The sequence below is a fragment of the Aspergillus stella-maris genome, assembly GCF_047715825.1.
Source record: "Aspergillus stella-maris strain CBS 113639 unplaced genomic scaffold BDV14scaffold_82, whole genome shotgun sequence".
In the NCBI taxonomy this organism is placed as follows: Eukaryota; Fungi; Ascomycota; class Eurotiomycetes; order Eurotiales; family Aspergillaceae; genus Aspergillus; species Aspergillus stella-maris.
This window is the reverse complement of record NW_027396876.1, coordinates 70,647-90,252: the sequence shown is the minus strand read 5'-3', so window position 1 is coordinate 90,252 and position 19,606 is coordinate 70,647. Positions and strand designations below refer to the sequence as shown.

The 19,606-nt window shown below is 50.8% G+C and overlaps 10 protein-coding genes across 10 annotated transcripts; 5 read left to right on the top strand and 5 right to left on the bottom strand.

The window, feature by feature from the left end:
- Positions 1 to 213: 213 nt before the first annotated feature.
- BDV14DRAFT_147293 (uncharacterized protein) lies at positions 214 to 3,037 on the bottom strand. The gene has a single exon (XM_073766478.1). It carries the CDS (start codon positions 2,800 to 2,802, stop codon positions 661 to 663), a length of 2,142 nt encoding a protein of 713 aa, XP_073623278.1. The 5' UTR covers positions 2,803 to 3,037; the 3' UTR covers positions 214 to 660.
- A 364-nt stretch (positions 3,038 to 3,401) lies between these two features.
- On the top strand, positions 3,402 to 6,317 carry abp2 (putative ARS binding protein Abp2). The gene is made up of 3 exons (XM_073766477.1): positions 3,402 to 3,449; positions 3,586 to 4,354; positions 4,407 to 6,317. The coding sequence occupies exons 2-3, from the start codon at positions 3,707 to 3,709 to the stop codon at positions 6,078 to 6,080; spliced, it is 2,322 nt and encodes a 773-aa protein (XP_073623277.1). The 5' UTR covers positions 3,402 to 3,449; positions 3,586 to 3,706; the 3' UTR covers positions 6,081 to 6,317.
- Positions 6,317 to 7,764, bottom strand: BDV14DRAFT_147284 (uncharacterized protein). Its single transcript, XM_073766476.1, has 3 exons — positions 7,327 to 7,764; positions 7,197 to 7,249; positions 6,317 to 7,112 (listed from the first exon to the last, which is right to left on the bottom strand). Exons 1-3 carry the CDS (start codon positions 7,393 to 7,395, stop codon positions 6,554 to 6,556), a joined length of 681 nt encoding a protein of 226 aa, XP_073623276.1. The 5' UTR covers positions 7,396 to 7,764; the 3' UTR covers positions 6,317 to 6,553.
- Positions 7,765 to 7,781: 17 nt separating this feature from the next.
- BDV14DRAFT_182956 (uncharacterized protein) lies at positions 7,782 to 8,070 on the top strand. Its single transcript, XM_073770308.1, has one exon. The coding sequence runs from the start codon at positions 7,876 to 7,878 to the stop codon at positions 8,032 to 8,034; it is 159 nt and encodes a 52-aa protein (XP_073623275.1). The 5' UTR covers positions 7,782 to 7,875; the 3' UTR covers positions 8,035 to 8,070.
- Positions 8,071 to 8,320: 250 nt separating this feature from the next.
- On the bottom strand, positions 8,321 to 8,829 carry BDV14DRAFT_204841 (uncharacterized protein; the record flags this gene model as incomplete). The annotated part of the gene is made up of 2 exons (XM_073774608.1): positions 8,321 to 8,662; positions 8,725 to 8,829. The coding sequence occupies 2 exons, from the start codon at positions 8,827 to 8,829 to the stop codon at positions 8,321 to 8,323; spliced, it is 447 nt and encodes a 148-aa protein (XP_073623274.1).
- Positions 8,830 to 9,511: 682 nt separating this feature from the next.
- BDV14DRAFT_204840 (uncharacterized protein) lies at positions 9,512 to 10,283 on the bottom strand (the record flags this gene model as incomplete). Its single annotated transcript, XM_073774607.1, has 2 exons — positions 9,512 to 10,078; positions 10,134 to 10,283. 2 exons carry the CDS (start codon positions 10,281 to 10,283, stop codon positions 9,512 to 9,514), a joined length of 717 nt encoding a protein of 238 aa, XP_073623273.1.
- Positions 10,284 to 11,585: 1,302 nt separating this feature from the next.
- BDV14DRAFT_204839 (uncharacterized protein) lies at positions 11,586 to 12,614 on the top strand (the record flags this gene model as incomplete). Its single annotated transcript, XM_073774606.1, has 2 exons — positions 11,586 to 11,758; positions 11,813 to 12,614. The coding sequence occupies 2 exons, from the start codon at positions 11,586 to 11,588 to the stop codon at positions 12,612 to 12,614; spliced, it is 975 nt and encodes a 324-aa protein (XP_073623272.1).
- Positions 12,615 to 13,164: 550 nt separating this feature from the next.
- On the top strand, positions 13,165 to 14,738 carry BDV14DRAFT_182951 (ketohexokinase). Its single transcript, XM_073770307.1, has 6 exons — positions 13,165 to 13,407; positions 13,464 to 13,860; positions 13,932 to 14,090; positions 14,143 to 14,204; positions 14,262 to 14,375; positions 14,433 to 14,738. The coding sequence occupies exons 1-6, from the start codon at positions 13,361 to 13,363 to the stop codon at positions 14,596 to 14,598; spliced, it is 945 nt and encodes a 314-aa protein (XP_073623271.1). The 5' UTR covers positions 13,165 to 13,360; the 3' UTR covers positions 14,599 to 14,738.
- A 232-nt stretch (positions 14,739 to 14,970) lies between these two features.
- On the top strand, positions 14,971 to 17,872 carry BDV14DRAFT_193076 (Brix domain-containing protein; the record flags this gene model as incomplete). Its single annotated transcript, XM_073771718.1, has 4 exons — positions 14,971 to 15,203; positions 15,260 to 16,074; positions 16,412 to 16,529; positions 16,762 to 17,872. The coding sequence occupies 4 exons, from the start codon at positions 14,971 to 14,973 to the stop codon at positions 17,870 to 17,872; spliced, it is 2,277 nt and encodes a 758-aa protein (XP_073623270.1).
- Positions 17,873 to 18,041: 169 nt separating this feature from the next.
- BDV14DRAFT_182946 (putative mitochondrial carrier protein (Rim2)) lies at positions 18,042 to 19,523 on the bottom strand. The gene is made up of 3 exons (XM_073770306.1): positions 19,305 to 19,523; positions 18,514 to 19,240; positions 18,042 to 18,446 (listed from the first exon to the last, which is right to left on the bottom strand). Exons 1-3 carry the CDS (start codon positions 19,418 to 19,420, stop codon positions 18,225 to 18,227), a joined length of 1,065 nt encoding a protein of 354 aa, XP_073623269.1. The 5' UTR covers positions 19,421 to 19,523; the 3' UTR covers positions 18,042 to 18,224.
- Between the last annotated feature and the right edge of the window lie 83 nt (positions 19,524 to 19,606).

The window sequence follows — 19,606 nt, the reverse complement described above, 5'->3', positions numbered from 1 at the left end:
AAATGATGACTGGACTCGGCGTAAGAAACTAGCACCTGTTACGGTTGCTGCTGGACTGCAAGTGTGAGGTTCAGGGTAGATGCGAAAAGATAGCCGCTCTTTCAGGAGCCGAGGGCATTCTCGGGACTGTTGTCATTGATGTGTCGTGTAGTCTGCTGTTGGGCTGTCGATGGGAAAGAGAGTGGACAGAGAATGATGGATCTGAGCAGTTGTGGTTTCACGAGATTACGCTACCAGAAGGCTACCCGTCTGCTTACACCATAACAACGTGACCTTATATGCCAAAGGTCAATGACTGTAGAAAGTGACGGATTATCAAGCTTGACATTTTGAGCGATGGTTGCCGACCCGATCAAGTACAAGAATAACGCCAAATTAAATCTAGAAGAGAATCAAGGTACAGGGCTTTAAGACCCTAGCCAGTCGAGAAGACATCATGAGAGAAACGCCGAGACAGAAAGCCACCGATCCATAAGTCCAGACACTGAAACTCCATGCTCTTTCCTGTATAGCGGATGACACCAACGACGCCGAAGAGAGAGCCGCCCAGAAACCACGGGCCATGAGACACCAGAAGACCATCGGAACAATAAGAAAAGATGTAGAAACGAGGAAGCCGTCAGGAAATCTGTGACAGCAGGTGTCTGCTGCGTAGCTAGATTACCAAGCGTGGCCACCATCACCCATATCAACGTCGTAGCCGTTCCACTCATCATCACCACTCAATTCGTCATCCAAAAAGTCTTGTTCGGTCAATTGGGTTTCCCGCGGGCGTTGATTGTCAATGCGTATCACTACCATATCGCACATACCCTGGGTGAAGGATATGTCGTTATCACTATCGTCATCATGGCGATAGCCACTTGGTGATGGGCTTGCATTATCCTCATCATCAGACTGCTTGAGACTGGCAATCCGCGCGCTTTTTCGCTTCGAGGGTGATGCATTTTCGGCGCCATTTGGATTTGAACTCTCTGGTCTCTCGGGGTCATATAGCTGTGAGTCTCGCGCAACAGTACAGAGAGATGGATCGGGCGGTGCACTCCTTCGCAGAAACACCTTTTCAAGCTTGCTAATCCATTTCTCGCGAAATACGGCACGGTCACGCCAGCCGGTCTTCAATATTGCGCTGATAATTAACCTCCGCAATTGGGGTAGTTCTGGGGCAGCTTCAATGAGGGAGTGGAAGAAGGCCTCTGCTGTGCTATCATTCCATCTTCGCAGCTGAATCATCTCGATATGCTGCAGAGTTGAAGGCCATGTTGGGATTTCGGACTGCGACAGAAGTTCGTCAAAATGAGGCTCCATGTCGTGATAACTGGACTGATCGTGCATCGAAAGGTCGAACGTAAATTTCTCCAGAGACTGGCAAACCCCCTTTAGGTCAACAATGAAAGAAAGGCTGAGGTGGCGGTTGTGGCTGAGACTGAGCTCTCGCAGGCTTTTGCCATGAGAAGCAAGGAACATTCTAAAATTGGCGGTGGTCACGTCGTCGCAGTTGTTGACGGTAAGAGAGGTGAGGTTGGAGGATAGTCGTGGGAGGAGTAGGTCATTTACTATGGACGATTCGACAAACTCTAATTGACGCAAGTTTGGCAGCTCCTTGAGAGCTTCAGCCAGGACGTGTTCTCTTTCCTCGGTCATCCCAGCGACTTCGTCTCCGTCGGCATCCTCAGCGGAAGCGTGCAATATTCTGAGTTCTCGGATGCTTTTGAAAGGTGTCTGTCTATGGTTTGCCAGGATGACAGGCAGGAGATTCTGAGTATTCATGAAGCGGGCATTCCAATCCCAGCTGGTAAGTCGGATCGAGCTCGAATTGATCACGGCAAATAGCGTCTCAGGGTAGACCCATCTCGAACGAGACATTTCCCATGGGGGGAGACCGACAGTGTAATCGTTATTGTGGTACAGTCGCAGGACATTGATCTGCGGAGTGTGCTCGATCAATTTGTGCAGTTCAAAGTACCCCAACGTGGGACCGCTCTTGTACACCAGGAGCGCTTCAACATCTACATGCAGCTCTTTTATCTTGTTGGCATAGTTTGTAGAAAGTGACTCTTGAGGTTTGACGAGAAGGCTTAGTAGGCTATGCGACTTTGGTGCAGGTATCAAAGGCGGAGTATGGTATAGCGCTGCTAACGCAGGCTCATGGAAACTGCGACACAACAAGGCAACATCCACCAGCCAGTTAACTGTGCTGTGTCGCCGAACAGTTTTCTCGTCGACAAGAGGGTAAGAGGCGCGGCGGAAGATGTCAAAGAGAATGTGGTATGGAAGGGTCTGCCATGGCGGAATGACTCCGGAGCCAACAAAAGCGTTCTCTGGTTCCTCCGTTCTTCTCCGCTTGTTGAGGGGACGGCCTAGCTCAAGTCGTCTCTTGGTAGGTGTTCTGTTTGTCCTTTGCGATTGCGATCTCGTCCGTACCGAGCGTTTCCGACGGGAACGCTGGGGGGTCATTTGCGGGGCGGACGTGGGGTGCGCTGCGACTTCCTGGTGGGCATGGGATCGATGATTGGAGTGCATCGCGGTTCCCAAAGTGTCCGGATCTTCGCCTCGAAAGTTCTCAAAGTCATCATCAGTCGACTCTTCACGATATGAGGCAGGAATGCGGTGTGAGTCTCGTGGGCGCAAGGACAGCGATAGGCGTCTGGACCTCGGCAGTTCAGTCCCGTTGTCTTCATCCAAATCGTCTTCCGGTCCACTGCTGTCTTCATTGTAGGATTGAACGAGGGTGCGGTTCGAGCGAACAGGGCGTGACTGTCTTAAAGAGTTCCCGCGAGGGGATCGCGAATTCGGGGCCATGAGCGCAGACCCCGGAAGCGTATCTAGTACAGGAAGACGAGCGACGGGGGAGGGGAAAGTGGAACCATGTCCCGCTCAAGAGGGTGAGAGTTGTAGGAGCAGCAAAGCTCATAGGAGTGACAGCAATGAGAGAGTCATCACTAACACATTGAGTTGAACCGGAGTGTGCAGATCACTTAAGCAGGAGCAACACCGGATCGAGTTGCGACGAGGAAAGGTCGGTATGATGTCGAGGTGCCAAGGGAGGGAGAGGTGTTATCGATAAGAGCAATCAATTAATGGCCTGATCGACGGCCGAATTGGGGTAGCCCCATCAGGTGACCTGACGTTCAGGCGACAAGGCGTCAATCCTGAGCCCGCTAAGCCTCTCTGAGTATAGAGTGATGGCCGGGGAGTCTGGAAATAGCAACAGCGCTCAGTCCAAGCGGCAAGAGAGACTAGTAAGGTAGACTAAGGCTAAAGGGTCGTTCACTCGCTCACGATTGTCGCCGCTCTTTAAAGCGCCCGCCCCGGCCTCCAGCCACCCTCCTCACCTCCCCTCTTCCCCAGTTGCTATTCGCGGCCATGGCACTTTGTTGTCTCCCTGGCCTACTCGACACTGATAATGGATTCCGTCCGTTGACTGCACCTGCGTGACTTTGTCTTTGGTACACACACATATATATACACCCCACCCTCGTCATATGCGTCTAGCCCAGGCTGGCCTTGGTCTGGCTGCGATTACTCTGCCATCACCAAGTGATACTAGCGCTATTTCTCTTGATTTGTCTGACGCGATTCAAGTCCAGCTTCGTCGCAGCTCCTCATGCGCTCCCGATTTTTCTTCTAATTTATATATACATACGACCAGCTTTTGATCCTAGCTTCCGACAGCTTGTCGCCTCTGGCAGGATTGTTGATCGCGATGCAGTCCACCTTCCCGGCCATGATGAACCAGGCCGAGCGAAACGATTTAGCCAGTACTCCCATGGTGATCCAGCAGTATGCGAGATATCCTACTTCAATTGAGCCGGGACTTCAAAGCGGTTCGTCCATTGGCAGCGCGCATTCGCAGTTGGCGAACTCCAAATCTCCCCCGCTCCATCGCAAAGCAACTCCTCGCAGTATACAGTCATCGCCTACTGCGCCGCGTTCCGCTATACCTCCGGGCCCACAAATACGTCCTGGGCCGTCAATGTCTCCTCCAGAATTTGACAACCAACGTCAAAGACAGACGCGCGACCCCGCAGACCAGGCTGACGCTCGAACCCTGCCGTCTCGCGAAATCACGGATGACAACATCGACGATGCCTATATACATTTCATCTTCTACTGCAACCCCAACGTTCCCCTCTCGGCAGATTCGACTGAGCTGCGCAAGACCTTCCGGTGCCCCCCTCGCAGTGATGGAAAGAGCTTTAGCATCTTTGCGCTATGGGAGTTGATCAAAAGGCTCGATAGCAAGGAGCTGAAAACATGGATCCAACTGGCTATTGAGCTGGGGGTGGAACCGCCTGATATGGAGAAAAAGCAAAGCACCCAGAAGGTTCAACAATATGCAGTCCGCTTGAAGGTACGCAGTAGTTCTTTATGTCGTACCTTATGTCTACTCACCACTTTTCTAGCGATGGATGCGTGCGATGCATGTGGACGCGTTTTTCGAATATTGTTTGGGTCACCAGCATCCATATTATACGCAGCTTCCACAAAACAATGCTGTCGTCAGTGAAAGCCGCGATGGAGTTCCCTTGGAAGAAGACCTTGCCTTACGAGCACTTGTCCCGGAATGGAAGCCGAAGCGTGGAAGAAAGCGAGCGGAGGAGAAAGACACATCAAATGATAGGTTGACCAAGCGGCCACAGCTCGATACCTCTATTGTGTTCCAGGCGACACCCTTTCCTGCACACTCAGCGACTTTTCCACAAAGCGCCATACCATTTAGCGCATTTCCGGAGGATATGGAATCGAGTGATCCGTGGATGGCGAATTCATCGTTCCCGACGGACGTCACATCAGATGCGCCCAGCACTCAACCGGGGCCGGACCTTCGCTGGAAGAGCCTAGACCGTGAGGCATCGCCGGCTAACTATCCTCAATCCGCTATTATCCCTAGAGGACACCACTCCTCAGACGCCTTTCTTTCTGCCGCGGAACCACGTTCTGCTGTCACTCCATCTTCTGGAGAAAAGTCCCGTTCCAGAAGACGGCACGGTCCTGCTGTTTCTTCTGCTTGGCCTAATACCGCAACATCCTCTACCGGGAAGATGCGTGGCAGGCCGCCAAACAGGGGAACCGTGTCCGGACCGTTCTCGTCATTCCCCGTCAATCCTAGCCGCTCCGATCCATCGCATCTTCATAGCACCGCTGTCAGACCGTCGCCCACCATCATGCTCGAGCAAGATCCTGTATCTTCTCAATACCACCAGTCACCAACGCCTATTAATGGCAACGGGAAACCTAACAAGCTTCAATTACAAGTCCCTCAGCACTCAGGTGCACCCGTACGGCTGGCGACGCCGCCGACATTGCTGGTAAACGGTATTAGTAACGAGTCAACTGCCGTGAAGAACGGATTGGCGGGGTTTCAGGTGGAGGGAACGAATGGTGCCGTTGTGGCCAATTCAACCTCTCATGTCTCTCGTGGCAGTGCTACTAATATCATTATCAGCCCTGATGATGTGGCGCGCATACTTGCCGGGGAGCTACTGCGAGCGAAACTTACCGGTCGGCAGATTCCTCTCAATCCAGAAGAGGCGCGGGCTTTGGCATCGGTTGTGGTGACTGATTTGGCTATATTATACTCCAAATTGCCGTCCGGTGCTGCTGCGTTGACTTCAGCCTTGCACTTGGGGCTGGGCCCTTACTTTGGGTACTCGGGGGTGATGGATAACACACTCACAGTCCATACCAAGCCGAGACCCAAACCTACCAACAACGAATTCGCCGTCGGCGGTCAGGGAACTGTCTACAGCCTGTCCGTTGAGTACAGAAACCGATCAGGTTACCTTTCCAAAGTCTCCTTCGAAGACCTGCACATTGGGAATGCAGGTGGAAACCCTTCAATGGGCACCGGTGCCCTCGACAGCCACTCTCGACAACAAGACGACTTGGACGACGGCGTTGCTGAGCTCGATAGCTTGACTGACGCAGAGTACGAGGTTGACAACGGCGATGGCGTCGTAACGGAGGCCACGTGGAAGCAGCGGTACATCAAGCTCCGTGCCCAGATGCAGAAGCGCGAACGATCTCTGTCTCAGTACAAGAAGAAGATTCTTGAGTCTGTCATGGCAGATATATAAGGCTTCTTTACAGTCGTCAGTCATCCTGATATATACCCCGTCTAATGTTCAGATACTTGGTTTTGGCATATCCGTCATGTCTTGCGATCTTTATACCCCTTTTGTTCCTTGCAGGGCGACGGTTCTTCTTCTTTTCTTCGGTTTTGTCACATTTTTCAGATACCCATTTAGCAGTGTTATTCTTACGATTATATCGAATACGAATAATGATGGATGGCTCCGATTATTGAAATTCCTCTCCATATCTTTCGAAATGCCTTGCAGCCCAAACGCTTAGTAGGTTCTCTAAGCCGCCTGTGCTCATGTTTCCTCCCCGATGTTTAGAATCAAAATCACCACGCGTTCTGAGTAATGCAGGTAGGTAAAGATCAAGACTCTGCATTCCAACAGATCAGAAACGGACCCCTTGCCCCAAGGTAGATAGCATTCCAACTTTAACCATCCTCCGATCGCATCGCTGAGGAGTCAGAGCCCTAGCAGTACTCTTCCTCCTCGACACCAGCGCTAGCACCCGCATTCGCACCACTCTCCTCCTGAGCCTTACCCTCATCGCCACCGACACCAGTACCAACACCCAGAGCACAATCCTCCTTCTCCTCCTTGACAACAGCACCAGCACCAACACCGGCATCAACATCCACCTGCTCAGTCTCAGCTAGACCCTGGTCCTGGTCCTGGTCCTGGTCCTGACCCAAATCCTCCATCTTCACATCGACACCACCACCACCGCCCTCCCCTCCCTCCTGGATCTGAGTTTCTCCCCGGTCCTCTTCCATCTCTCCCACATCCTCAATCTCAGACTCACTCTCCTCCTTAATCGGCCTCGCACGACTCTTTGCCGCACGCGCCATGCTCTTCCTCGCTGGCCTAATCGCCGAAGAAGGGGTCGAGGAGGGAGCCTTGCGCTTTTTGGGCGTGCTCTTCGCCGAACCGGACCCGTTGCCTTGGTCTGTTCCTTGGTCGGCTTCGCCGGATGAGGCCTGGGCGCGGGCTGCTTTGTGCGCTGTTAGGAGGCGGGAGTAGCGTTTTGCGCTGTGGTGGTTTTAGTATTCCAATTTGTGATGTGGTGTTGTTTGGCGCGGGGGAGGGGCGAAGGAGAACGAGAAGGAGACGTACGCGGCTCCAGAGGAAGTAATTCCGCATTCTTTCGCGACGGCTTCGAAGTCGATCTATTTTCGAGAATAGAGTTAGCGTCAGGTCCGTACTGATGGTCGGGTCGAGTTGGGTCGGGCTTGACATGACTTACCTTTCCGCCCTCCTTGTTTGTGACGCAGCTTAGGAGGAGGGCGACTTGGTCGCTGCTCGAGATGGACATTTTGGGTTGTTCGTTGTTGGTCTTGAGTGGTGTTGTGGCCTTGGTGGTGGATGTAGAGGGTTGATATGGGGTTTCCTGTGTAGAGGGGGAAGATTTAGGTGTTTGAAGAAAAATTCAGTAGTCTGTGAGCTTCTCTTTGCGTATTGGTAGTGATGAGTGTAGAGAGGTGATGGAGCTGTATGTTTGAGAGGTCGTATATGTAGATGTAGTCGTAGTGGTGGGAGTAGAGGAGAGTTGAGGATGGAAGGTGAGAAGCAGAAGTGAGAAGGGAAAGAGACCAAGTTGAAATGGAGGGGAAGGGGATGAAGGAAGAACACGGTAGAAGAAGTCCTGCAGGTGACTGAGGGAGATGGAAGGGCGAAGTGAGCGGTTTCTAGGTGCTTCTCGGGGGTCAATGTGATTGAGTGATAAGTGAAGCAGGGTGGGCTGCTAGATGTTTAGTGTCTTCTCACAACTGAGAGAGGGGATGTTTGTCTGTCGATGGTGAAGGTTTATTGTTACTCAATTGCTCCAGAACTCTGGGTTTTCTTCAAGCTGTTACTGTGCTCTGCACTGCTCGGGGATAGACAGCTACGACATGATACGAAGAGGGTCCTGCTCAGAGAATCCTATCCGATGGACGCATCACTAATTGCCTAGAAAATGTAACTAAAGACCAATAACTTCCTTCCAAATACCTTCTTCCAGCGCCTTTCTATCCTACTTTGGCCGCTGCATGTCTCTTCTCAGCCCCGAGCGTCTGCAAACTAATCCCCCAAGTCCCAGCTCACACCAATGACCGGCACCATGATCACCTAAAGGAAACTTTAACCAACCATCAATTCAAGCTATCAACATAGAGTATACTCACAAATACGCTCATAGATTGACTCTGGAAGTAGAGACTTCAGTCAAGCCTCTTCCGACCTCAGCACTATACAGAGCGTTATTCAAAAGGACAAGGCAAGCAGGGCGTAACGGTCAACAAACCTTCGACCGCAAAATCGACCTGACTCTCCTCACCATCCTCGCCATCATCGTTGTCCTGAGCCGCAGCCTTCGCAGCCTTTCCTCTCGGCTTCTTTGGAGGCCTACCAGGACCGCGCTTAGGTGCCATGCCATCACCATCGCCATCAGCAGCCGCCTTGCGCTTGTTGGGGGTCGGAGCATTCGCAGTAGTACACTCAAGGCCAGTAAGACCGTACTTGGTGCGCAGCTTGCGGAAGCGGTTCGCGACGGAGTCGATGTTGGTGTAATTCATTGCTGCCATGACGCCGGCGAGTTCGACCTGCGAGAAGGCTTCTTGTTAGACTGCTGAGTTCTTTGTTTATTTGTTGGTGGCTGGCTTACCTTGCCGTCTTTGATGTTACGGAGGCATTCGAAGCCGAATTGGACTTCTTGCTGGGTGGGACCGTCGGCGGTGCCATCGGTGGTGTTGGTGGCTTTGGGAGGCATGATTGTGGCTGTGGTGTTTGGAATTTGTAGAATGGGTGGTAGATTTGGAAGGTGATTAAGTGATTCTTGGTGATAAGCAGAGATATGTAGGTGTAGAGAAGAGAGAAGAGAGGTGGATGATGCAGGTTGTGTTGGGAGAAGAGGAAGAAGGTGGAAAGGTGGTTGAGAGAGGAAGAACAGCAGAGGTGGAAGAAGTGAAGATAACACTAGGCCTGCTTGAAGACAGTGAAAGTGGGTTTGAGTCACTTCTGGGGTTTCTCTGCGTCAGACTGGGCTGAATCGAATTTGATTTTTGAGCTGCTTGTGTTGCCGCTGTCACTGCACGTCTTATTGAGAAAAGCGAGAGGTCACTGAGCTCAATCTGAGGGAGTAGAGGGAGGGTTTTTGTCTGCGATATTCACCACAGTGATCTACTCGATGTTTTACTTCCGTAATAGATATCCTTTGCAGTTGTAGGATTCGGACGCGCCTCGCTCAAAATGCACTCATCTATTGACTTCAAACAGACAATTAACACTTTAGTCTATAGACCTCTTGGACTTGAAACGATAATGCATCTAGTAAACAAAAAAACACCCAACCCTTCTAACGCAATAAAGCAGCAAAATCTGATCCGTTTAATCTAATCGTGCATGTTTCTATCAGATTCTGCTGGCATCAAAAAGTGAGCGTATCGAGCGCTTCATTCTCCATCTTCAACATCCTTTCCTTCCTCCGAAAAGTTTCGCGGCTCAACTTTCATTGGTGTCCAAGACACAGGTGACGGGTGCCGCTGCTGAAACATCTGTGGGACTGGAGGGTAGCTAGGCATAGACGAAGACAGCGAAGGTCCTCGTAGCTGAGGATCTAAATTCATCTGATCAAACGGAGGTGCCATCGGCGACGAAAACGCGGAGTAGTATGAAGGAAGGTACTGAGCGGTCACCATCGGTGGTGCGTACTGTGGAATATCCGAGAGCAGCGAAATATCCTGAGTGTATGGTCCCTTATTCTTCACGCATGGCTTGGGCTGGATCGGCCGGTAGTAAGGTTGTTCGGTCTTGATAACTGGCGAGGGAATATCGGGAGAGAGTTCTTTCTGTAGGCCCGCCTTGAGTGGGTTTCTGCTCTTCTTGGAGGTCTTGTTCGCCTTCGACTTCCGCTTTTGGGGCTGGATGTTCTCGATTTGGTTGCGAAATCGGTGGTAGCGCATGCGGGCGGCGTGACCGTTGGAGATTTCATTCTCGGATGCGACGAGGTTCCAGTCAATCTGGGGTTCTGTTAGTAGGAGAGTAGTATTGCGCATTAGACTGTTTGAAACCCACGTTTTTGAGGTCCAGCTGCCTCAACATCGCGTAAAAGAATCTTGCCGGTGCGCTGTCTGTTGGGATGGCCTTGTTGCGTCTGTTGACGGAAGCTAGAGCAGCGGGCTCCTTGTCAAAAGAGCTTGAGAAGAAATCTTTCAGAGGGGACATGGTGTGTATCAGGCTTGTTGTTAATGGTGATGAGTTGTGGAAGGACAAGTTGTGTTGGTGAGGACTCTGGTGCGAATGCACAAGGAACACAAATCGCACCGGGTGCATAGCTCTATATATGTTGTTTCTTCTCCCGTTGAATTGCGCATAACGCCGCACTAAACAAAGAAATATTCAGAGACCCTATAGTGCCTGTGCGTCTTCAAAAAGGATATTCTGACAAAAAATGTTGTTTTCTTCAGGTGATGGTGGCAGTCAGACCGAAAGGACGGTAGGCTGCATATGCACAGTCTTGGACATTCACTCCAAAGAGTCCACAGCTCAGATGCAGGGCCAATGTATTTATATTATCTCTGCAGCAGAAGCTTTCTATTATGCTATTTGGTAGTCAGCCTTTGGTTCTTTTGCAGTCTCCTTTACTGCAATTCTCTATGCATAAAGTTAGCAGAACACAGAAGGATGTCACGTGGGTCAGATTGCCCTCAGATAACAATGATCCCAGGGCTAAAAAGAGTACGGTGGGAACAGACCGACCAACCAAGCAACCATTGACAGGACATTGATGAGAGTCATAAGATTCCAGTATGTCAGAACTGAATCACGTGATGAAGACATGGCTACCTGCATGCGCTTCCCAAGATGCTAAACCCGCAGGTCGCAAGTTCCGTCCATGGGCAAAATAATGGGGACTATTCAATTGGCAAACAGCGGTTCATGTAATTTTCCTTTCCATTTGAGACAAGTTCAAAGAGTCATGCATGCAGAGAAATTTATGAGAAGAGTCAATGGATAGTCCACCGCTGTTCTCCTTATGGCGCAGCCGGAGGCACCTGCACCTAGGCTGCCACGCCTGCCCAGAATGTCTCAGTCAGATCCGCTATGATGTGTCTGTAAACGCAGACCTAGATCTTCCGTCTGGAACTTTCTATTCTTTGGCATCAAGCTCAACGTTTGCAAGTCGGTGAACGTAATCTGTTTCTGTCTTTGGTCTCTCTGTCTGGGTGGCGTGAAGACTTGCCCGATAACTGCTGAGACAGGCTTCTGTGTCTCCGACAGAGCTGAGCTCGATTTCGAGCAGGACATCCAGCAAGAATATTTCTCTCAACTCCTTGACAGGTTGAACATGGCTATCGCGCTTTTACGTGTCTCGACACGTTTTCTCTCGCGACGCATCATGAGTGATCGAGTTAATATAAAACGCGAAGCCTCGCTGGAACTCTTTCTTCTTCCTACATAGCCATCACTTTGTCTCTATTCGAGACTTTGTTCTCCGTTGTATACAGATAGGGCCCTGCGGGCATAATGGCACAAACGCGCCCATATTCGAAGTCTCGCCGCCCTCCGGTGATGTGGGATCATCGCAAGGACAAGTACATGCTTCTTGCCATATTCTCCCAGTTGAATATCAGGGGTCCTGATTTCAAACAACTCGCCGATATGCTGGGTAGTGAGATCTACTCTGCCGATATGCTCAAGTACTAGACTCACACGTCTCCAGAACATTGAATCTCGCATTAACACATTTTTAGACGTCGTTTTAGAGAGCTCCGGCAGATGGCCGCAGAGGTCATCGAGGACCGTCAGGACCGTCAAGTCGAGATCCCTCACCAGCAATCAGCCACGGCAAAGAACGATGTCATTGTGATAGATGACCCTATCACGGAGGAGTTCGTAGCTCGTGCATCCGCAGCTAGTCCAAAGACACCTTCGCCTCGACCGGCACAGCCTCCTGGAGCACAACTAAGTCCGCCAATCTCCAACCCTTCGAGCCCTTCAATCCGTTCTTCCAAGCGTCGTGCACAAACAGCACCGCCGGCTTCCACCACTTCTGAGAAGTCCAGAAAGTCAGACGATGGAGGCCCACACCTTTCTGCACCAAAGAGCAAATCCAAGTCTCGCCGTCACGACAATAATGACACCGAAAGCTCTACGACCGGAAAATCAAAAACAGTTCTCAATGAAACCGGCAATTCTCGTGTAAAGAAAAAGCGACGAGGCCCAAAACACAATGCCCAAGAGACACAGGCCGACGTTACAAACAATACCCTGCCGGAGGAACACACCCTGTCATCTCGACCCGCAACAGCGCGCAGACCTTCAAAGAATAAGGTCAATGATAACAGCGGCAATTCATCTACAAGTCCTCCAAGTACCTCAGTTCGAACTCAAGATTTCCAGGTTTTAACTCCGCCAATCACAACTTGGGACAAAGAATGGCCCTTTGGGCCTCCGCCGACTAGTCCATCTCCCAAACGTGGACGCGCATACGGAGGCTTCTACCCTGGCAGGAAGCGATTCGTATTCCCTAGCGTCTACGAGAGCTTCCCTTGAATGTTTTGAGTGTGCATTGTACTTCAATTTGAGACTGTTAATTTGGGATCGGTTTCCTGTCTATGTTGGATTACAAAAGCTTTGTGGGGGGGTTTTTTTTTCTCTATTTCACTGGAGCACTGAAGTATTTATCAGATAAACAAAACAATCAAAATCAATTCTAATTCAGCTCGATCATGATCTTGGTCCCACAAGTAGTCTGGAATATACATAACATTTGGTGCGGTCCCGGGAGCGCATCAACGAAAATATATAGCTGCCAGAGCGCTCGTACCAAGTTACCTTCACCGAGTCTTTCTCTCAGTTACCCAAACGATATCGAGAGTCTTTGCGAGACTGATATTTCCATAAACACAACTAACGCATGGAGCCGGTATCCAAGACGCTTTATTCAGGTGTACGTGGCTGGCTAACCCTAACTGCACCAAGTTCCGTGCCGTCCATAGATGAGACAGCGGAATATTCACCCGCCCACATGCCTTTTCTAGAGTAATGGGATTGCAATTGGCCCAAGTGAATCCATTCGCTTCCTAGTATACTAGCTGCTTAACTCCCAGAACAGATATGAGCGTTCCATAGGCACATAGTAACCCATGCCATACTTCTTGTGTGGGTCGTTCACCTTAGTCATGAACGTCGCGGCGGGGTTTCCCAGCTCCGACAACTACCTACATCATTCCCGTTGCTTGGCCTTGGCAATTTGTGGTTCATTAACAGGTACCTAGTACAAAACAAGTTCGATCAATATGTCGTTGGTGGCAGTAGGGGCATGCTATGTTGACACGATACTAACGTTTGTCCCCTTTTCTCAACCCGTCTCAGAAGGTCAAAAGCTCACAACAAACCTAGAACCCCACATTACCCAGGCGAAGATGATAAGCTCCGAGCCAAAAGCATCTCGCGTCGGCGAGGCGGCAATTGCCCGAACACCCTAGAGGTACTGCAACAGCTGGTGGAGCGAAGCTCGCCAGATAAAAGGGTGCCGTTGAACCTCATCGCCATCTTACCCGCACATTCATCGAATGCGTCTCGGGAGATTCGAGATGCGTTTGAGCCCAAGGTCTCCCTCAAACACTGTATATATCGTGAAAAGTTCCAGGAGCCGGCTTCTAGCTATATCATCAAGAGTGAAGAGTCGGGTAGTAGGACAATCGTCAACTACAACGAGCTTCCTGAGATGACAGTTGTCGAGTTTATGAGTATTGCGGATGAATTGGGTGTTGGGGCTGGGTGGTATCATTTTGAGGTTCGTATGTATGCTTTGCATGTCATAGACAGCCATGGATCAGCTCACTTAGCTCACTGGGTTGATTGTAGGGCCGCATTCCTGATGTGACTCTTGCTTGCATTCGCCATCTCCGGAAACAGTATCCGAGCATCAAAGTCAGTGTAGAGGTAGAAAAGCCCGGACGGGAAGGGCTGCAGGAAATCGCCAAAGAGGCTGATGTGATTTTCTACTCCAAGAGTTGGGCCCAGGTAAAGCATTAAATCCCCATGTTTTCCAAGGCCGTTGCTGATATCGAGATAGGCTATTGGGTATGCTTCAGCCGAAGAATGCATTCAGAAGCAAGCATCTGAGACACTGAATGCGTATGAAATTCGTCTATCCAGGAATCAGTTGTAGACAATAGCTGACTCGGTCAAAAGGTCGCTTCTATGTTGCACATGGGGTCAAGACGGAGCTGCTGCCCTCGAAGTCAAGACCGGGAAAGTAGTGCACAGCTCAGCTTACACGCCGGAAAACTTCTTCCAAGTTGCCGAGTAAGTCGCCCAAAGTATGCAACTTTCTGTGCTCAGAGCCAGCTGATAGGTTAATAGCACGATTGGCGCGGGAGACACCTTCATTGCCGGCATGCTGTATGGACTAATCTGCAAGGGAGACGCCTTGGACCTCGTGCAGAAACTGGACCTGGCGAATCGGATTGCGGGGACAAAGGTTGCTCAAGAAGGATTTGGAGGGCTTGGGCGAGCACTAGAAGCATAAACTAAGGTATAACGGCATCTGAGGTAGCTGATGAATGGTTAGCGAAGAAGCATGATGGCACCCACATCTCAATGGCAGTCAAACAGCTACAAGCAAGCATCGCAGAGCATTTGGAGGTGAACTGAAGGCCAAGAATTTCAGAGATCCCAGATTGTAGATAAAGCCGTGAGACGCCCCGACGTTGCGCCGCCCGGGCGCCCGTGTTGAGGTCATTACCCGATTAGGAAGGCCCGACTAGGTAGTCTCACGCACGTGACCAACTTTAAAGGCGGTCTACCGAAAAATATTCTGCCGCAACTTTTTTTGATTTTCGCCGGATCGTTTTGCGGGCAATCTGAAGCAGTCTAAAATTTGCGCAATCTCAATATCACAATGGCTGCCGTATACAAGACAGTGTCGAAAAAGCAGGCTCGCGAGCTTGCTAAGCAACAAGACCAGGATGAGGAAGATGTTATGATGGAGGAGATGCTCGCCGATGCCGACGACACCAGCGACAGCTCCGACGAAGAGGAAAATACCGCAGAGACAGCAAAGAAGCAGCTTGCTTCTGGCATGATGCCCAAGACCCGTGTTCTCATGCTCACCTCACGAGGTGTCACATCTCGGTAAGTTTCGACCAGCATCACAGTCGAATATACATAATTAATTTCTCGAATTCTAGTCACCGACATCTCCTCGCCGACATGACCTCGCTACTCCCTCACACCCACAAGGAAAGCAAGCTCGACTCGCGCAAGAAGGCTGCTGGATACAACCTACTTCTGAACTCCCTCGCCGATCTCCACTCCTGCAACGTGATCTTCTTCCTCGAGGCCAAGAAGAACGGCCAAGATCTGTACCTGTGGCTCTCACGACCCCCGAACGGCCCTACGATCAAGTTTCATGTCAACAACTTGCATACAATGGCGGAGCTCAACACTGGCTTCGCTGGTAACTGCTTGAAGGGTGGCCGCGGCATCGTCGTTTTCGACCAGTCATTCGACGAGCAAGGGCCCGTTATGAGCCAGCCTGGAAACGAATACCGTGGACTTATCCGGGAGATGCTTCGCAGCGTCTTCTGTGTGCCGAAGCGTGGCGTGAAGGGAATGAAGCCCTTCATTGACCGTGTTATTGGTATCTATGGTGTCGATGGCAAGATCTGGATTCGCGTTTTCGAGATCAGAGAGTCAGAAGGCGGAAACAAGAAGAAGGACGGCGAGGAAGAGGCTGGCAAGCCTGCACACAACCCCAAGGACGGCCCCGAGATCTCTCTCGTGGAAATTGGTCCTCGGTTCGTTCTTACGCCCATTGTTATCTTGGAGGGTAGCTTCGGCGGCCCCGTCATCTACGAGAACAAGGAATACGTCAGCCCCAACCAGGTCCGTAGCGATATCCGCCTTAGCAAGGCCGCGAAGTATGCTAAGCGGAGGGATGTCCAAACGGAGCGGTTGTCGAAGCGTTCGAACTTAGAGATGGGACATGGCGAGCGGAAACCTGGTGCGCTGGACACCCGGCAGCTCTTCGGATGATTGTTTTTCTCTTTTTCTTTGATGTACTCTTAGACTTGATATCCTGAAGGATGCATATGCGTGGGTTCTTGTTCATGATATTGTCAATGGCGTCTGGGTGTCATTAATAATCAAAAGTTCTGAAGCTACCTTGAGCATCAATCAACCTCTACATCCCCATGCGAACGATAAACCGATGTGAACCAATGTGTCTGATTACTCCAAAGTCCAGCCAATGATGTTGCATACAATGGCGATATGCAAGGCATAGATTAGATAAGCGCTAAGGGACCATAAATTAAGCAGGAGCTTGACTTGGCCTCGAGCTCCTAAACATCAACTCTCTGCCATCATGGCATCAACTCCATTATCCAGCCCTTGGTGGCTTCAGGAAACTCAGACCCTTTCATCCGAGAAGTTTACAAGCAATTTCACCATGCCCAAGTTTTCTATCTCTCCAGACAGCCCCAAAGGCGGGGTCGCAACTTAGGAGTCATACATTGTTTGTGACGGCAGTGAATTATCAGTATAACAAAGCTGTTTCCCTGTGATTACAACCAAGAATCCGAATCACTCAACATACCCAATATAAATCAAAGAACATCTGCATTTGTTTTCAAAAGGTACGCGGTTGGACTTGAGGATGAAAAGCCGCTATTCCGCTGACATACTCCAGTCTAGAACATACAGAAACAATGTCCTTCAACAATCTAGCAACGGAGCTTCTGCTCCATATATTTCGCTCATGCGACACTATATCCGATGTCATGAACCTTGCTGCAGCGTGTCGTCGCTTCCGCAACGTCTTCAACAGCTCCAACAAGCTCCAGATCCTCATGGACGTCGCGGAGATGGAGTTCGGCCCTGTCGATGATATCATCCAGATAGCCACCCATAACACAAGTCAACCAGCGCATATTATCCGGACGGCGCCGCTCACCGCATCTCTCCTCAAGCAAGTCGTTCATATGGGCCGGGTCGCTCAGAAATGGGAGGTCATCTACCCAGTCAAGAAGTGGAAGCTTGACTATGAGAACAGACGCTCGCTGAGCGATGAGGAGCGTTTCCGTTTGCGCCGGGCTGTTTACAGGCTTTGGTTATACCATCGCGCATTCCATAGGCGCGAGTTTGATCGGTATAGTCGAAGCTTGCGAATCACGGTCGGTGAACGTGCCCAACTCTTGCACAACTGGTCTACGTCCGAACTAGCGGAGATCGAGGACGTGCGCATGGTCGTCAGCGATGTCGTACAGAACCATATCTGCCCAAGCAACGGGACGATCCAGCGCAAATTCCGAAAACGCTACCCAGAAAGCAACCATCAGTTACTCTTCAACGTCCACGTAAATTACCCTATGAACAACAACCTCCCTTTCTCACCCTACGGGTTCTACAATCCGGACTTTGAAACCACTAACGACCAAGACCGATTGTTTCACTCCACCCACTCATCATCATTCACAAACTCCTCCGCCAAGTACCGCTCATGCTTCCGAAACGATATCTTCCACGAGCCCGGCTCTGAAGGGTGGGGCGACGAGATACCTCATTACTACGTCGTGCAGGACATGATGAAGCTTGATCCAGGCCAGGTCCTATGGCTACGAGAGCACTGTCCGCTCAAAGAGCAGGTCGAGGCATTTACTCTTTCCCTGGGCGACTGGTTCCGCAACAACGGGGAGACATTTGGCGATACGCTGGACTGGGTGGTTAAGGAACGCGGGGAGGAGATGGAAGAGTTTAGGGCCGCTATCGCGGACAGGGAGCTTGGGGTTGCGTGGGAGTGATTTTGTCGCTCTAAGGGTCATGGAATTAAGAGGAAATATGGTCTAGTAAAGCTGAAGCTTCAATGATGTAATTGCGGTCGTCTTTTACCTAACTGCCTATAACATTCCAGCAATATATCAGCGATGCGGAAAATCGCACCAGACTACGGAACCTAGTACTGAAAGTAAACACGAATTCCAAAAGTAGGGTATCTATTAAATTATTACAAGCCCTCTAAATTGCCCATCTATAGTACATGATAAAATATAATCTACAGTCGAAGTCGTAATGTACGGTTGTCGTCTTTTCTCTTGCGCGCCGTTTGTCTCGCTATCGTCGTTGTTCCAGTCGCAGTCACATTCGTTACGCCCTTTACGAGGAAGTCGAAGATCCGCTCAGCAGCTTGAGCACCAGCTCGTATGTGCCGAGTGTGATGGCGGCGGAGGGAACCGTTCGGATCATATGCGCGGTCAGACCACCGTAGAGAGCGGCGAAACCTTCTTCCTTGATCATTAGACGGAGGCACTGCATAACGCCTGTGTATTTCTGGCGGCCGTTGGCCATGGGCGCTTGTCGGAGGCGGGTTCGGAGAACCTGTTGAATCAGTCAGTTGGCGATTTGGGCCTACTTCGAGAGACAGAGTACGGGGTTGTATCCGTACCTCATGAGGGTAAGCGATTAACACCGCGATCAGCTTCGAAACACCCGCTGCACCGCTCATAATCAACCCCTGCGCCACCTCACTATCTTGTGTCTTGCCCTTGCGATCGTAGTGGTGCGCAACCATAACCTTTATCCGCTCATAGGAAGCCAGATGTAATGTCGTCTCGATAACACCTAGGTAACTCGCCGCCAATCCGCGGTAGAGACCCTTGACGCCCTCAGTCCGAATAACCTGCTTCACGCAGTCGTAACTATTCCTATACTGCGGCGGCCTCGTCGTCCCATCGCTATTCGTCTGCGCCCTATCAAGCTGTAGTCTTGTCTTCACAAGCCAGATCGGATTCGTCGCTGTCCCCGTTACAACGCCCGCGGTGGCGGCGGACAGCGCGTGAGTTGATGTCGCATCCTTATCGAGTCCGAAGAGCTCCGGGTAGAGCCTCTTGCAGTTTCCGTACGCGTAGAACTTGATTGCTGTCGCCGGGACAACACCTGTGAGACTTGGGCCGAGACCGCGGAATAGGCTCCGCCAGCCCTCTGTGCGGTGGATAGAGAAGAGAATTTCAAATGTTTCGCTAAAGTGACGGATGAAGGTACGGGCAAGGGAGGCGTGAGCGTGTTGGAGTGGAGCGTTGGTTTTGAGTTGAGCGCGGTAGTAGTCGGATTGGAGGCGTGTTCGGAGGACGTCAAGGGGAGATGTTAGAAGGGCAGTTACCATGCCGCCAGCGCTGGATCAAGCTAGTTAGTATCAATGATGAAGACTTGATGAGAAAAGATGGTCGGGTCACTCACGCGCCAGCTACCAGATGAGTCCATGAGCTATTCGTTTGCTGTATTTGAGGACTTAACGGCTTCTCTCCTACGGAGTTCAGAGCCGCGTCTTTGGTGTCATTGCGCATAGCCTGCATGTCGAAGGGGGATGCCTTGAGGCGGCGAACTATCGGAGGAGATATGAACTGATGCAGAGGACAGAAAAACAATAATATGATCTTTGTCAATCCATGTGAAACGATGAAGAAGTATTGTCGAAAGCAAAATGGCCCAGAATTTTTTGGGAGCTCGGTTATGTAATCGCCTGCGGAGATAAGATGAAG

Excerpts from the sequence above, each read along its gene's own strand:
- BDV14DRAFT_182951 (XM_073770307.1), top strand. The coding sequence starts at position 13,361 with ATGTCGTTGGTGGCAGTAGGGGCATGCTATGTTGACACGATACTAAC. Across the intron at positions 13,408-13,463 it reads TATGTTGACACGATACTAAC|AACCCCACATTACCCAGGCG; the intron begins GTTTGTCCCCTT and ends CAACAAACCTAG. Across the intron at positions 13,861-13,931 it reads CTGGGTGGTATCATTTTGAG|GGCCGCATTCCTGATGTGAC; the intron begins GTTCGTATGTAT and ends GGTTGATTGTAG.
- BDV14DRAFT_147293 (XM_073766478.1), bottom strand. The coding sequence starts at position 2,802 with ATGGCCCCGAATTCGCGATCCCCTCGCGGGAACTCTTTAAGACAGTCA.
- BDV14DRAFT_182946 (XM_073770306.1), bottom strand. The coding sequence starts at position 19,420 with ATGCAGGCTATGCGCAATGACACCAAAGACGCGGCTCTGAACTCCGTA. Across the intron at positions 19,241-19,304 it reads ACTCATCTGGTAGCTGGCGC|CGCTGGCGGCATGGTAACTG; the intron begins GTGAGTGACCCG and ends AGCTTGATCCAG. Across the intron at positions 18,447-18,513 it reads TAATCGCTTACCCTCATGAG|GTTCTCCGAACCCGCCTCCG; the intron begins GTACGGATACAA and ends CTGATTCAACAG.
- BDV14DRAFT_147284 (XM_073766476.1), bottom strand. The coding sequence starts at position 7,395 with ATGTCCATCTCGAGCAGCGACCAAGTCGCCCTCCTCCTAAGCTGCGTC. Across the intron at positions 7,250-7,326 it reads CAAACAAGGAGGGCGGAAAG|ATCGACTTCGAAGCCGTCGC; the intron begins GTAAGTCATGTC and ends TCTCGAAAATAG. Across the intron at positions 7,113-7,196 it reads ATTACTTCCTCTGGAGCCGC|CGCAAAACGCTACTCCCGCC; the intron begins GTACGTCTCCTT and ends AAACCACCACAG.
- abp2 (XM_073766477.1), top strand. The coding sequence starts at position 3,707 with ATGCAGTCCACCTTCCCGGCCATGATGAACCAGGCCGAGCGAAACGAT. Across the intron at positions 4,355-4,406 it reads AATATGCAGTCCGCTTGAAG|CGATGGATGCGTGCGATGCA; the intron begins GTACGCAGTAGT and ends CCACTTTTCTAG.
- BDV14DRAFT_182956 (XM_073770308.1), top strand. The coding sequence starts at position 7,876 with ATGGTGAAGGTTTATTGTTACTCAATTGCTCCAGAACTCTGGGTTTTC.